We start from the raw sequence: 15,842 nt of genomic DNA, 5'->3' as shown, positions 1-15,842 counted from the left end.
TAGATAAATCAAGCAGTTTGCTGATGCATTGTTTGCCAGAATAAACTTGCTGGTGCATTGTTAGCCAATTTTGGGAGAGATAACCCTTCCAAAGTTTGGTTATCATAAAAGGTATTCCCATTTACTAAGGGTACAGTAGTAGAATGATTATGTTATTGGAGTAATCATCCAGAGAGCCAGACTAATAATTCAGAGAATGTGAGTTCAAATCCCACCATGACAGTTTGAGAATTTGAATTCAGTTTTAAAAATCTGGAAATAAAAAGCTGGTATCAGTAAAAATGATAATGAAGCTGCTGGATTGTCATAACAACCCAACTGGTTCAATAATGTCCTTAACCCAGTCTGGTCTATATGCAACTCCAGTCCCACACCAGCATGGTTGACTCCGAACTGCCCTCTGAAGTGGTCCAGCAAGCCATTCAGTTGGTTCAAGAAGAAGGCACACCACCACCTTCTCCAGGCAACTAGAGATGAGCAATAAATGCTGTCCTTGCCAGCAATGCCCACATCTTGAGAATTAATGAAGAAAATGTTAGAACAGAATGGGATTTATCTGTGATGCCCCATATTATCAAATAGTCTCCTGACACTCACTATCTAGATGTAGATGTCGGAGATGGCCAATTGGGTAAGGCACTATCTATTGTCATGAAGCTGTAACCCAACATGAGTCACCAATTTCAGGAATGAGGGGTAAAAGATGAGAAATATTGGAAAGAAAAATAAAAGCTACTACTCTCAGTAGTATGAGAATGTATCTTTGCTCTGAAATAGGATGTCTACCATTACCAACAAGCCAGGGGATCAACCCTGGTTCAATGAGGAGTGTAGAACAGCATGCCAGGAGCAGAACCAGGTGTACCTAAAAATAAGGTGCCAACCTGGTGAAGCTACAACTCAGGACTACATGGACTACATGCATGCTAAACAATGGAAGCAGCATACTATAGACAGAGCTAAGCGATTCCACAATCAACGGATCAGATCAAAGCTCTGCAGTCCTGCCACATCCAGTCGTGAATGGTAGTGGACAATTAAACAACCAACAGGAGGAGGAGGCTCTGTAAACAACCCCATCCCCAATGATGGCGGAGTCCAGCTCGTGAGTGCAAAAGACAAGGCTGAAGCGTTTGCAACCATCTTCAGCCAGAAGTGCCGAGTGGATGATCCACCTCGGCCTCCTCCCGATAACCCCACCATCACAGAAGCCAGTCTTCAGCCAATTCGATTCACTCCACGTGATATCAAGAATCAGCTGAGTGCACTGGATACAGCAAAGGCTATGGGCCCCGACAACATCCCGGCTGTAGTGCTGAAGACTTGTGCTCCAGAACTAGCTGCGCCTCTAGCCAAACTGTTCCAGTACAGCTACAACACTGGCATCTACCCGACAATGTGGAAAATTGCCCAGGTATGTCCTATCCACAAAAAGCAGGACAAATCCAATCCGGCCAATTACCGCCCCATCAGTCTACTCTCAATCATCAGGCAAGTGATGGAAAGTGTCGTCGACAGTGCCATCAAGCGGCACTTACTCACCAATAACCTGCTCACCGATGCTCAGTTTGGGTTCTGCCACGACCACTCGGCTCCAGACCTCATTACAGCCTTGGTCCAAACATGGACAAAAATGGTGAATTCCAGAGGTGGGGTGAGAGTGACTGCCCTTGACATCAAGGCAGCATTTGACCGAGTGTGGCACCAAGGATCCCTAGTAAAATTGAAGTCAATGGGAATCAGGGGGAAAACTCTCCAGTGGCTGGAGTCATACCCAGCACAAAGGAAGATGGCAGTGGTTGTTGGAGGCCAATCATCTCAGCCCCAGGACATTGCTGCAGGAGTTCCTCAGGGCAGTGTCCTAGGCCCAACCATCTTCAGCTGCTTCATCAATGACCTTCCCTTCATCATAAGGTCAGAAATGGGGATGTTCGCTGATGATTGTACAGTGTTCAGTTCCATTCGCAACCCCTCAGATAATGAAGCAGTCCGTGCCTGCATGCAGTAAGACCTGGACAACATCCAGGCTTGGGCTGATAAGTGGCAAGTAACATTCATGCCAGACAAGTGCCAGGCAATGACCATCTCCAACAAGAGAGAGTCTAACCACCTCCCCTTGACATTCAACGGCATTACCATCGCTGAATCCCCCACCATCAACATCCTGGGGGTCATCATTGACCAATTGACCAGAAACTTAACTGGACCAGCCACATAAATACTGTGGCTACAAGGGCAGGTCAGAGGCTGGGTATTCTGCGGCGAGTGACTCACCTCTTGACTCCCCAAAGCCTTTCCTCCATCTACAAGGCACAAAGTCAGGAGTGTGATGGAATACTCTCCACTTGCCTGGATGATTGCAGCTCCAACAACACTCAAGAAGCTTGACACCATCCAGGACAAAGCAGCCTGCTTGATTGGTACCCTATCCACCACCCTAAACATTCACTCCTTTCACCACCAGCGTACTGCGGTGCATCTACAAGATGCACTGCAGCAATTCGCCAAGGCTTCTTCGACAGCACCTCCCAAACCCGCGACCTCTACCACCTAGAAGGACTAGGGCAGCAGGCACATGGGAACAACACCACCTGCACGTTCCCCTCCAAGTCACACACCATCCCGACTTGGAAATATATCGCTGTTCCTTCGTCATCGCTTGGTCAAAATCGTGGAACCCCCTACCTAACAGCACTGTGGGAGAACCTTCACCACATGGACTGCAGCGGTTCACGAAGGCGGCTCACCACCACCTTCTCATGGACAATTCGGGATGGGCAATAAATGCTGGCCTCGCCAGTGACGCCCACATCCGAATAAAAAAAATAGGCAGAGTTAGATGGGATGATCTTGGAAGGGGTTGAGTATTCACATTTGTTTTGATTCAAATGCATTCTTTGATGAAATCTGGGTGAAATTCAAATTGTATGAATCCAAATCTGAATTCTATATGATAGGTATATTTACTGAATCTTCTATTCCAGACGAATGGATTTTCTGAAATACAAATTCATCTGAACTAGTTAAATTGAGGAATGCTCAGAATCAATCTGAATTGGTTCTTTTGGAAAATGGCTTCAGAATGGATCTCTTGTTATTATTCTGAGGATGTTGTCATTATAGTCTGCTTGAATCCTGAGGACAGTTCTTCATGGATAATATCGGGGAGCAACAAAAGAAAGAGCGAGTCAGAACTCTGTGATCATCCTTCAGATCTATTGATTTCTGATGTTACACAATAAATCTCCTTACTACCTCTGTGCTCACAGAAAATCATTAAACTCCTCTCGGGCAACAGCTGTGACAGACACACCAAGAATATCAAACCATATTGAAGCTGATCTATCCAGAAACTTCCATAATAGGCTGCAGTTCCTACTGATCTGTCTTTGACAGTCAATTGTATTCCAAAACATAAAGTACTAAAGAGCTGTTCCCAAAGCAACTATTAATATTTCCCACAGCAGCAGTAAGCTTACACTATGATACCATTCTATTTGAAAAATCTATCTCCAGATGCAGCAGTTAGCTTGGCAGCTGAGATCTTGTCAAACAGCACAATATAATCTTGATGGGTTCTATTTTAAAATAAGTGCAGTATTGAGAGGAACTTCTGCTGGAAACTGCTGTTCAGAGACTTAAGCAACAATTCAGTAGTGTTCAAACGTGGCTAAGGGAGAATGCTATATGAAAATATAGCTGGCACTGTCTGTGTGCTGCCTAACTGTCAATCACAGTGTGCAAAAATGACAGTATGAATATGTTTATGCTATACAATTCATGTTGGATAGATGTTATTGATGTTGCATTCTGACATTTGCATGTTGTTTATAAAGTCACTCCGCTCCAGCATGACTTCTGTGAATTTCAGTCTTTATCCTTGCTAAGCTGGTTTTGAAGTTGTCAGCCAGAAAGCTGCTGAGACAGAGATGAGGGACCCTTCATTCAGCAGAATGTAAGGTCACCACAGGGCGAGGCAGGAGCCAGTCGGCACTCTGCTCTAAATTCTTACTGACGCAGTTTTTCAACTGATCCTAAATGCAATCCTCATTGAGCCTCTGCAGTTAAGGTCTGTGTAGATTATAACGGCTGTGAGTTAGAGTTGCATTACATTGCACTCAACCTTATCATAGTATCGTAGTATCATAGTAGGTACAGCACAGGAGGAGGCCATTCGGCCCACCGTGCCTGTGCCGGCTCTTTGAAAGAGTTATCCAATTAGTCCCATTCCCCTGCTCTTTCCCCATAGCCCTGTAAATGTTTTCCCTTCAAGTATTTGTTCAAGGATCTGTTAGAGCAAAGTGAAGAGAAATTTTGCTGCATTGTGTTAGATGCAACCTGGAGATATTGCATAGAGGAAGTTAATTTTTGATTACCGCAACACTGCCTGATCCATTGCCTAAAATGCCAATAGCAGCTGATTTATCAAAAGGAAAATTACTGGTAAACAGCAGATCTGCATTTGTACTTCCCCTGTAACTGGAGCTGCACTTGTTGCTGTTTGTTTGAAAATAAATGCGTTAGCTATTACAGTAGATCAGATTCCCAAACTTCTCTTGCTGAGCCCCCTCTTCCGAGATTCACGTTGCATGCGCGCCCCTCTCTTTATCCGTCCGGAAAAAGCACTCCCAAGTTAAGCAAAGTCTCTCTACTCTGCATCAACTCTAACCATGGAAGAGCATCCCCTACTGCACCAATGTGAAATTTTGGCATTTTGCCCATCAACCTCTCTAAAGGAAATTGCCAATTGAGTGCCAGTAGTATCATGATGGGCTTATGCCCACAAGGAACTGAACTGAGTGCCCAAATTCATTTAGAGCCTTACATGCAGCTTGGACCCAGGTACCAGCAGTGAGAGGCAAGTGTGTAACCCACTGCACCATCCACTCTTCTCTCTTCCACCCTCCCCCAATCAATGAAAATGTTACTTTGCCACATATTCCTTACATGCATTATACACATCTCATTAAATGTTGTCAGATACAATTCTATGAAAGGGCGTTAACACTGTTGTAATGATAAAACAATGAAATCAGTTTTGATCTTTCGTTCATTTGCTTGGCAATTGGCATTCCTATTGGTCGAAAAGTAATCTGAATGAGAACGAGTTGGCATTGGTACAGCACAAGTTTAGTATGTTATTGAGAATGCACTCAATACTCAATTAACAAGGAAGTACCACAGGCTAGGGATGCTTTAATGTATGTGAATATTCTGTTAATATTTTAATCTGTTAGATCATCAAAATGGTCATTAAGTAAAGAGCCACAAAACCATATGGAATAAAAAGGGAAAAAATATAAGCAATGGACATATGCCTTTGCAGAGAGATGCACAACATAAACAATTGCATGATAGGGACCTGTCCTGTATCCTAAATAATCACTGTAACCCAAATCTTTCATTCAACACAAAAGCTATACCGGAACTTCCTGACAAAAACACAAAACATAATGGCACTATGAAACACAAAAACTAGGCAAAACATTTATGGCAAAATCAGAACAGAAGATTGGAGCACTACATTCGACCAGACCTAAAGCAAAGCTGTGGGAATCAACCTGGACCAGGGACGTGCTGCTGGAGGAGGCAGACCGTGTGGACTTCGGTGCTTTGCTCTAATCCAGCCTGTCCTCCTCGTGCACCCCTGATAACCTCATCGTGCACCCCCCTACCCTAGGAGGCGCGCCCCCCAGTTTGGGAACCTCTGCGGTAGATGGATTGAAAAGTGTGGAACGAAAGTTGCACAGATCCATTCATGATAATGTTAGGCAATAACTGAAATGGCTTCCTCATGGCCGGCAAACTGTTACATAATTAATAAAGGTTAGACACTACTGGCTGAATTCAAATATAAATCTGGACTGTGATTCCTGATATTTAATAAATTAAAACTTAAATTTAGGCTGTGATCTGTTGCTTATGAAATTTAAACTCAGATTGTTGAGTTTGATATTTTTGAAATTTAGACCTGAATTTAGATTGCGAGTTTTGATAAATTGCAATACATATTTGGGTTCCTTAATACAGTGATTGATGTGATGTAATCTATCACATCCCTTGTCATTGTGTTTGCCAGACTGGTTAAATTCAGAATAAAACCTAAACTGATCTGAATAAGTCATTGATTTTTATTTAGTTTTGGAACTCATTTGCCATGCTTATAAAAAGAGGCGGTATTATTGCATTGAGGAGCTCCTGAGAAGGGTAAGTTTGTGGAACAGCCTCCACCTGCTAAAATAAATACTCAGTAGAGACTGAATAACAAAGAGTGAGTAATCAGACTGTAAACAGACCACTGGCACTCCCCTCCCATTGCTATCAATGAGTCAGAGTGGACACACTGAAAATTCCTTGGCCCATGCCATTCCCAACAGATCCTCAAAACTAAATGAATATAGGCTTTCACAGAGAATCATGGCAAATACAATTTTTAAAGAATCGAGCAATGGGAAATCAAAATACTAAGGATTTGTGTCAGGGAAATCCACACCGTCCCTTATGTTTATCCCGAAAGTCCTATTCAAAAAGATAAAAGTTTGTTTGGCCAAATTTGATTTGGTTATGCAATAATGTCCTGTTGCTAATTGAGTCAGTAAGGCCTCTTCTAAACACGGAAATCTGTGTTGCAAACCCTTTAAAACACTGATAGCTCAAACTGAGTCTGGAGGGTTGGTCTGTACAACTGGTAAGACTTGAAAAACTTAAATTATAGATGGACTGTTGGTATCATTGTCCTCACTGTCAGTACTTACAAGCGCTGGATTTAATAGCACCACTGGCAGGCATCATGGGTGCTGACATAGAAAATACAGACAAGCAGTCATCATCCTGTGAGCATCCGGCTTGAATGGCACGGAGATAGCTGTGGCTTCGCATTCGAAAGCAGCCAGGGAGGTCTAGAGCCTCCACAGCTTGGGATTCCACTTCACCGAAGACTGACTCGCACACCACTTCGAACTGTCGGTTCAGATCAGCCTCGCCAACCTGCAGTAAAGCAAGCACATTCCCTATTAATGGAGGCTAATTTGCTTCATGTTAGGTTATCTCATTAAACATTTAACAATGTTGACGCCAAATACAGCATGCATCATTGTTGTTAATTGCTCTTCCTAACTCAATTTATCTTTATAAAATGTATTGAATATATTTATTCCACTCCGCCCCCGTGCTTTGCATTCCCACTCTTCTCAGGTAGAAATTCCCAGCCGTAGTTTATTTTTTTCACAATATGTAAGTACATTTTGAAGGCAGTGGGTGGTAGAATGGATTACACACTGACATTTCATCTGTAGAATATGGGTTCAAATCCAGCCCAGATCGATGGAATAAAATTCTCCACTGTCTGTTGGTTGTATGAGTTTTGTGAAATCCGGCAATCTCCATTCAGTCTCCAGCAATCCGGTACAAATTGACATTGAATTAGAAATGTTATCTAGGAGCCCGCAGGAGGAATTGCGTGGGAGGTGGAAAAGTTTCACGCTGGGCAGTGCCATAAAGGTGATCTCCTGAGACTTGGGTCGAGGCACATTATAGGGGCAGACTCTGCGTCTGAGCTATACCTGAGAGAGCTTGAAAAAAGTGCTCAAAGTACATCGCAGGCACATCAACATCAAAAAGGTCAAAAGGTAAGTGAATGTATTGGGTAGAGCCCTCAGTGCTGAGATCTGCTGTCAACTTCCAGCATTTTTTATTTCAGCATGTACTGATTTTTCTTTCTTTTAATCTGTGGCAAATGTTTAATGTTTGACATTAGGTGCTCAAAATATAGAAAGTTCCTGCCTGGAATTTCTGGGGGGATTCTCTGTTGGAAGATTGGCAGAACCTCTGGAAAAAAATGGCTGGTTATGCCATTTCACCTGGGTTTCTGCCAACCTTCTGCTGAAGTTACTCCGATGAGCACAAAATTCATTACAAATAGTAAAACAAGTACTTTAAAATATAGTGTTTTAAAAAATTCTGTATTTGGTCTCAAGAATGTTATCCCTCACAGTGATAGTGTGAGGAGAATCTTACTGGATTAATGCGAGGTGACATTGTGTTTGGAGTCGATAGAAGTTTTTGTATCCAATGACAGGAAAACTTTACCACACGAGGACAAAGATATAATGGGGTCTGCTGACAGTAAGAGACATTTTTCCTCTAAATACCGGACACTCGGAAAGCTATCATCTCATTGAGAGATTCAGATAACTTATAGCATGTTCTGAATGCCTGCTGCTCCAATACTGTGAACTTTATGGGATAGTTTTACTCAGTTTTGCATAGTTTTTACTACCCAACAATTATAATGCTGGATCCTGGTCCACATCTTGTGCGTGACCAATTGTGATGCAATCCCCTGCTAATTCATCAAATAATAATCAACAATAGATTACAAGAAATAATATGGTCAGTGCATATTGTAGAGTAGAGGTCACTTATGCTGGACATGAATAAATGGAATCTCACTTTATAGGGGCGATCACTTCAGAAATGATTTCCCTCAGTGATTTTCCATGGACCAACCCACTGGATTAATAGGACAGAAAATCCATTCATCCAGCTAGATGGTGTGACTGTTGTTGAGTCTTCATGATTTTCAGCTCTGTTTGGGTTCCAGTAAAACAGCAGACTGTTTCACAGCTAACTGCAATACTGGCTGAGTGAAAATCCAACAAACTGGGGAGATCATTGTGGTGTCCTGATTAAACAGCTTTTACTGTAGTAATAATAATATTACTAATTATTAATTGAGATCCAGATTTAGAAGCTTGCGCTGAGTCTTTAAGTCCACAATTGAGTATTGGTTCCAACATTATTTCAATGCACTTTTGTTAGTGGGTGGTTGAAATATAAACAGCATGTGGAATATCCCATATCTTTCAAAGAACCTACAATTAGATTTATTTTTGGAACAAAGGCTAATCTGGCTTCGGCCTAGATTCACTATCTGTAGCTGCCAATGCAGACCCAAGGAAGCACTTGAACTATATTTTTGAAGCTTAAAATTATATATATTCTTTCATCAGACATGTCACTCAGCTTATTAAACCTGACCTGCAGCCAAGAAGCAACACCTGAATGCCATTCTCAGTGAAAGTTAAAGCAAATTTCTGTAATACTGGGTTTTTCCAGGTACTGACAGGAGATATCACTGGGATCAGCAAGAATGCATTCATCACCATATTCTGCAGATGATAAATCTGAATAACATGAAGAAAAAGGGTGGCACTCCCAAATCTAGAGCCCCCTGGATGTCAAAGAGCATACAGGGTAGGATAAGGCAAAAAAGGGAAGCTTATGTCAGATACCAAGAGCTCAATACTGCAGAAAGCCTAGAGGAGTATAAAAAGTGCAGGAACAAAATTAAAAAGGAAATTAGGAAAGCAAAGAGAGGGCATGAAAGAATATTGGCAAGTAAAATCAAGGAAAACCCAAAGATGTTTTATAAATACATAAAAAGCAAGAGGATAACTATGAAAAAAGTAGGGCCTATTAGAGACCAAAAAGGTAACCCATGTGTGGAGGCGGAAGATGTGGGTATGATTCTTAATGAATACTTTGTGTCTGTCTTCACAAAAGAGGGGGACAATGCAGACATTATAGTTAAGGAGGAGGAGTGTGAAATATTGGATGGGATAAACATGGTGAGGGAGGAAGTATTAAGGGGATTAGCAACTTTGAAAGTAGATGAATTGCCAGGTCTGGATGAAATGTATCCCAGGCTGTTAAGAGAAGCAAGGGAAGAAATGATGGAGGCTCTGACCATCATTTTCCAATCTCCTCTGGCTACAGGCGTGGTGCCGGAGGACTGGAGGACTGCTAATGTTGTATTGTTGTTTAAAAAGGAAGAAAGGGATAGATCGAGTAATTATAAGCCAGTCAACCTAACCTCGGTGGTGAGCAAATTATTGGAAACAATTCTGAGGGACAGTATTAATCTTCATTTAGAAAGGCATGGGTTAATCAAGGACAGTCAGCATGGATATGTTAAGGGAAGGTCATGTCTGACTAACTTGATTGAATTTTTTGAGGAGGTAACAAGGAGGGTCGATGAGGGTATTTGATGTATTCTAAATGGATTTTAGCAAGGCTTTTGACAAGGTCCCACATGGCAGATTGGTCAGAAAAGTAAAAGCCCATGGGATCCAAGGGAAAGTGGCAAGTTGGATCCAAAATTGGCTCAGTGGCAGGAAGCAAAGGATAATGGTCGATGGGTGTTTTTGTGACTGGAAGGCTGTTTCCAGTGGGGTTCCGCAGGGCTCAGTACTAGGTCCCTTGTTTTTTGAGGTATATATCAATGATTTAGACTTAAATGTAGGGGGCACGATTAAGAAGTTTGCAGATGATACAAAAGTTGGCCATGTGGTTGATAGTGACGAGGAAAGCTATAGACTGTAGGAAGATATCAATGGTCTGGTCAGGTGGGCAGAAAGGTGGCAAATGGAATTCAATCTGGAGAAGTGTGAGGTAATGCATTTGGGGAGGGCAAACAAAGCAAGGGAGTACACAATAAATGGGAGGATATTGAGAGGTGTAGAGAAACAGAGGGACTTTGGAGTGCATGTCCACAGATCCCCGAAGGTAGCACAACAGGTAGATAAGGTGGTTAAGAAGGCATATGGGATGCTTTCCTTTAATTGCTGAGGCATAGAATATAAGAGCAGGGAAGTTATGCTAGAACTGTATAAAAGACTAGTTAGGCCACAGCTTGAGTACTACGTACAGTTCCGGTCACCACATTACAGGAAAGATGTGATTGCACTAGAGAGGGTACAGAGGAGATTAACGAGGATGTTGCCAGGACAGGAGAATTTTAGCTATGAGGAAAGATTGCATGGGCTGAGGTTATTTTCTTTGGAACAGAGGAGGCTGAGGGGAGATTTAATTGAGGTGTATAAAATTATGAGGGGTCCTGGATAGAGTGGATAGGGAGGACCTATTTCCCTTAGCAGAGGGGTCAATAACCAGGCGGCATGGATTTAAAGTAATTGGTAGAAGGATTAGAGGGGAGCTGAGGAAACATTTTTTCACCCAGAGAGTGGTGGGGGTCTGGAACTCACTGCCTGGAAGGGTGGTAGAAGCAGAAACCCTCATCGCATTTAAAAGGTATTTGGATGGGCACTTGAAGTGCCACAACCTACAAGGCTACGTCCCAAGAGCTGGATAGTGGGAATAGACTCTTTTTTGGCTGGCACAGACACAATGGGCCAAATGGCCTCCTTCTGTGACATAAATTTCTTTGATTCTATGATTGTGAATACGCTTTTGCGCCACAGGTGTCCATACATCAAGTTCAACAGCTGCATACATAACTAGCTGGAGATGTAGAAGTAGAATATTATCAGTTGTGTGGCATTCTCAATGTACAAGACATTACTGATCACATTCACTCCAGCATTCCTGCATTTGAAGCAGAGAAAAATACAGGGCTACGAGGAGAGAGCAGGGCAATGAGATCAATTTTGGATTGCTCTAACAAAGAGCTAGCACAAACATAATGGGCTGAATGCCCTCCTTCTGTGCTGTAAATGTCAATGGCTCATGCACCTGCAGGCATGCCTTGCCTTTTGTCGACAGAAAAGAGGAACTGTTCACTGAACATTCAGATGGTACATGGCCACTAGCTGGCAAAAATGATACAAGTTACAGGTCCTTTTCCCAGGACTGCTCACAACGCATACACCCTGAGGGAATTGAGGAATCGAATTCCCCAAATGCTCGATGGAAGACAGAATGTAAGCTTGTGAGGCACAGATTACTGGCTCCAAAGGTAGCTGATGCCACTTCTGTAATCTCCAAATCCCACAAGAAAGGATCTACATGGATGCACATTTATGAGGCAGGAATATAATAAAGCAGACATTTGGCCTCCTAAAACAATGTTTCCTCTGTTTGGACAACTGTGAGCTACCTTGCTGTATGAGCTGGGGTACATTGACTGTACATTCGCTGTAGTATATTGCATAATGTACAATATTGCCACTGAAAGAGGCATACATATACAAAGCTATTCCAGCTCATGGCTGCTGAGCTCCAGGAAGGGGGTTGGAAGTACATTAATGCCTTTTAATACCAGCTAGTATACAAATTGGCATAGCTAGGATGAGTATTCCATAATTTTCTCCCTTGAGGCTTCCACGTGGCCCAATCTGCAAACAGAATGACAGAATGCAGAACTTTGTAAATACCCTTTACCTAAAGTTGCCTGATTGTGTTTTGTTGGCACAAGACTAAGTACTTTTTTCCTGTTGCTATGTACAATTTGTTAACTATTCATTTCGTATTAAAAAGGAAAGGCAGCGTTTATGGTGTTCAACATGTGTATTTATTAATATAAGATTGCATGTGAGCAATGTGTCTAACGTGATGTACTGCTGTATTGTCCGTTTATGCCACATGTGCCAGTGCACCATTTTTTTTCTCTTGTATTACTTCTAAATGATTCCCTTTGGAAGGAATAGGCAGGAAGATTCTTGAGAAATCTCCTGAGGACCTGTTTGCAACCTCTCTGGTAGCTCTTCTGATTCTGGATTATTGTGAGAACCCCCTCCATGTTGCACACTCCACCATCAATGGCAGAGCCTCCAGCCATCATGGTCTGCACTCAGTACTCTCTTCTCGAACCACTCCAGCTTGCTGCATTTCTCCTCACTTTTAGGAGCCTCTTCAAAACCTACCTCTTCAATCTTACTTTCATTCACGTGTCTTAAATCTTCTTCCAACTCCTGCTCAATGTCCAATTTCCTCCTCTCCATTGTGAAGCACTTGGGATGCTTTAATACATTATATATGTGGCAGTTGTTGCCTCCAACCTGTACACGTTGGAGACTCAGGTCTTTGTGCTGGGAATAACGGTACTATTCTCTCAGCGGTGGCCTACATACTTTGAAATGCTTCTCTTATCACTTGCCCAGAGGCAAGGGATTGGTAGTAATTTCACATCCACTCACCTGTTCCTATGCTTCTGTTTGCATGCCACTATTGGAAGCCCTAACTAAAGCCAATGATCTCTGTATACAGATACTATTGCACTGCTTCAAAATCTTTGAATTTCTTCTTGATGGCTCTTTCTAACGTGTCTCCAAATGCGTTAAAATATCTTGGACTGTGGACATCAATATCTTGGCTTTATCAGTGGGAAAGTTCCTGAGAGATGCTCTAACTGTGCTCACTGCCTACATGGCACTGATATTACATGCTGCTCAATGACAGTTGTGCAAATGGATGGTAGAATCTGCACCTCAATCCAGACCAACTTTCACCATGAAACAAATGACTTGCTCAGCACCTCATGTTTATGAAGGATCATTTGTTCCTTTGATGGTCCTGTGAGGTCAGAATTACAAAGAGATTCATGGCCATGTTGAATCTCTGCGCATCATCAGCCAGCTCTTCTTCACTTATCACCTCTCCTCCTTCCTTACCTTTGATCAGTGGCTCACTCATCAAACTCGCTAATACCTTCCAAAGTGTTAGTGTGTTTGGGCTGGGGACTGCTTCAAGTAATGTGGGAGTTTTGCACCAGCACTTGGCTGGTATGGAGTTCCAAGGAGGGTGTGAGACAGTCCTGGAATACCAGCTTCTTCTTCCTGGGCTTATGAAGGTTCTGGAAAAAAAATGACACAGGATAAGCACGTTAGAATTGAAATGATATTTTTGTCACACTGACAGTTTTGCAGTGAAGCACAAACACTAGTTTCAATCTGTTGAAATTGAAAATTCTTGCTACAGTGATGGTATGTGATTATCACTGCACAAACAGGAGCATTGCTGTCGCCATGAACTTCAATATTCTCCAAACCCTGTATTGCTTCCCAGCCTATAATCTGCATAATAGTGTGTTCATAGCAGGTGAGGAGTTTCGTCTGCTGTGTGACGCTTCCAGTCTTAGAATGGTGCCATGTGTTGAAGGCCATCTTCTTCTGCAAGTCTTTGATTAGTTATTTTGCAGGGAGAAGCAAGGACCACACATCAGTGTATGTGTTACGAGGTCTAGTCGAATGAAATGTGAAATATCTTGCTACCTGAAGATGGAAAAGTAGCATCTGTACTTTCAAGTAGTCATTTCTATTTGTCAATACGGGTTATTAGTGAGCAGCCTTTCTCAGGTAGTAGTAAACAGGTCTGGCTTGTTGTATCTGCTTTGTCTCCTAAATACCCTCTTTTCTGCTCCACTTTTAGCAAGATATAGCTACATTTGGGTTCCTAATACTGTTGAGTGAAACCCATTCAAGAAATATGGCCAATAACTTCAATCTCCTTGGATAGGGATTTCTACTAATGTTAACTAATTGTCACCCAGGCACTGCGTAGCAATGAAAAGGCATTGACAGCCCTAACCATATATAACAGTGTAACGTAATTTCAGTGATTCTCATTGCTTACCTTGAGACTGTTCTTGAAGTCAGACACCTTCTTCTCCAAAACCTTCCAGGTACAGTGGGGTTGTATGGATCTCACATGATTGCCTCCCTTGCCTGCTGGAGCCTTTGTGTAGCAGATGACTATTGCTTATGTGCCAACTAAGGTGGTTACCAGGTGATTGAGCACCACTATGGCCATTTTGTTACGATTGACTGCTCAGTTGTGCATTAGTTGCAATGCATCTAAACTCCCGGAATTCACTGTGAGTAAATTCATACATTACTGCAAGTGTGCTCGAAAAGGAAGCAAACAGTGACTCTGATTTAATTCATAATAGTGCAAAACATGTAAATTAAAGCCCCAAACGATTTCCATCACCTTTCTTCCATTCAAACCTTTAGCTCCCCATAACTGTTAAACATGTGTACGTCTAAAGCCCTGGCAATGTACTTCTGAATATCTTTCGTGCACTATCTCAAACAAGTACAAAATATTGGGATATTGCAACATCTACAATTTCATACAGCAAAATCTGTCTATGTTAAAGTATTCTGGTGGTATTAGGCATGGGTGATCCTTTTAAATGAAAGAAAATGAATACTTACATTTATATAGCACTTTATCATACGTTGAAATGTCTCAAAGCAGTTCACACAATGAATAACTAGAGGGAAATACAGGAGCCATTTTGCACCAGAACGTCTCAAAAACAGCAATGATAATAATGACCACAATCTGCTTTTTTTAAGAAACAGAAGTTGCCAGACCCCCAACAGAAATCTTATTTTTCTTCATATAATACCATGGGAACTTTAACGTTCAGCTGAACAGTCAGATGGGATTTCATTCTAACATCTCATCAGGAGGATGGCACATCAAACACACTCAGTGACAGCCTGGGTTATTGCACTCAAGTCCTAGTATAGGACCCGAACTTACAACCTACTGATCCAGAGATGACAGCCAAGCTGGCAACTTAATAACCTTTCCCACAGTTTACAGATACCACTAGCAGATAAATAAATGTAACCTATAGCTCTTAGCTTCCAGTAGAGAACCACTTACAGTATGAAGACAGACATTTTTACTGTCCACTTTCAGTCTGTCAGAATAGTAGTGTTCCCAGAACATTTAACATTAAGTCAGCACGATAATCTATATTCAATGACAACAAGATTGACACCATGCCCATAAGAGTTTTAAGAGTTAGAAGGGGGATTGTCAACCCCTTCCTGTTTTAGTTGGAGTCTCTCCTGAATCCTAAAGGTGAATTGATGCAGTTGTAATAAAATATTACAAGAAGTATCTTTGGGTCACTAGACGCAGCTTGTTATTTTGTATGACTCAACGAGAATCTTCTTGGTCCTTTAGATTGGTTGCCATTAAAAGGACCATATATCAGGCTGCTACAGACAGGTTTTTATCCCATTTAAAAAAGTAAAAAAATCTGTTAGCTCCAAGGTTCATGGTCTTTGTCAGCCTGGGGTACGCTT

General features: G+C 42.0%; 1 protein-coding gene across 1 annotated transcript in view; it reads right to left on the bottom strand.

The window, feature by feature from the left end:
- LOC137342532 (disks large-associated protein 2-like) overlaps positions 1-15,842 on the bottom strand; it is a 198,138-nt gene that overhangs the window by 44,052 nt on the left and 138,244 nt on the right. Inside the window, exon 5 of the mRNA XM_068006468.1 lies at positions 6,756-6,987. Coding sequence (XP_067862569.1) covers positions 6,756-6,987 — 232 coding nt within the window. The remainder of the gene's footprint in view (positions 1-6,755; positions 6,988-15,842) is intronic.

This window comes from Heptranchias perlo, chromosome 26 (assembly GCF_035084215.1).
Source record: "Heptranchias perlo isolate sHepPer1 chromosome 26, sHepPer1.hap1, whole genome shotgun sequence".
NCBI lineage: Eukaryota > Metazoa > Chordata > Chondrichthyes > Hexanchiformes > Hexanchidae > Heptranchias > Heptranchias perlo.
Note: the sequence above shows the minus strand (reverse complement) of the source record. Positions and strands in the feature narration are given on the sequence as shown.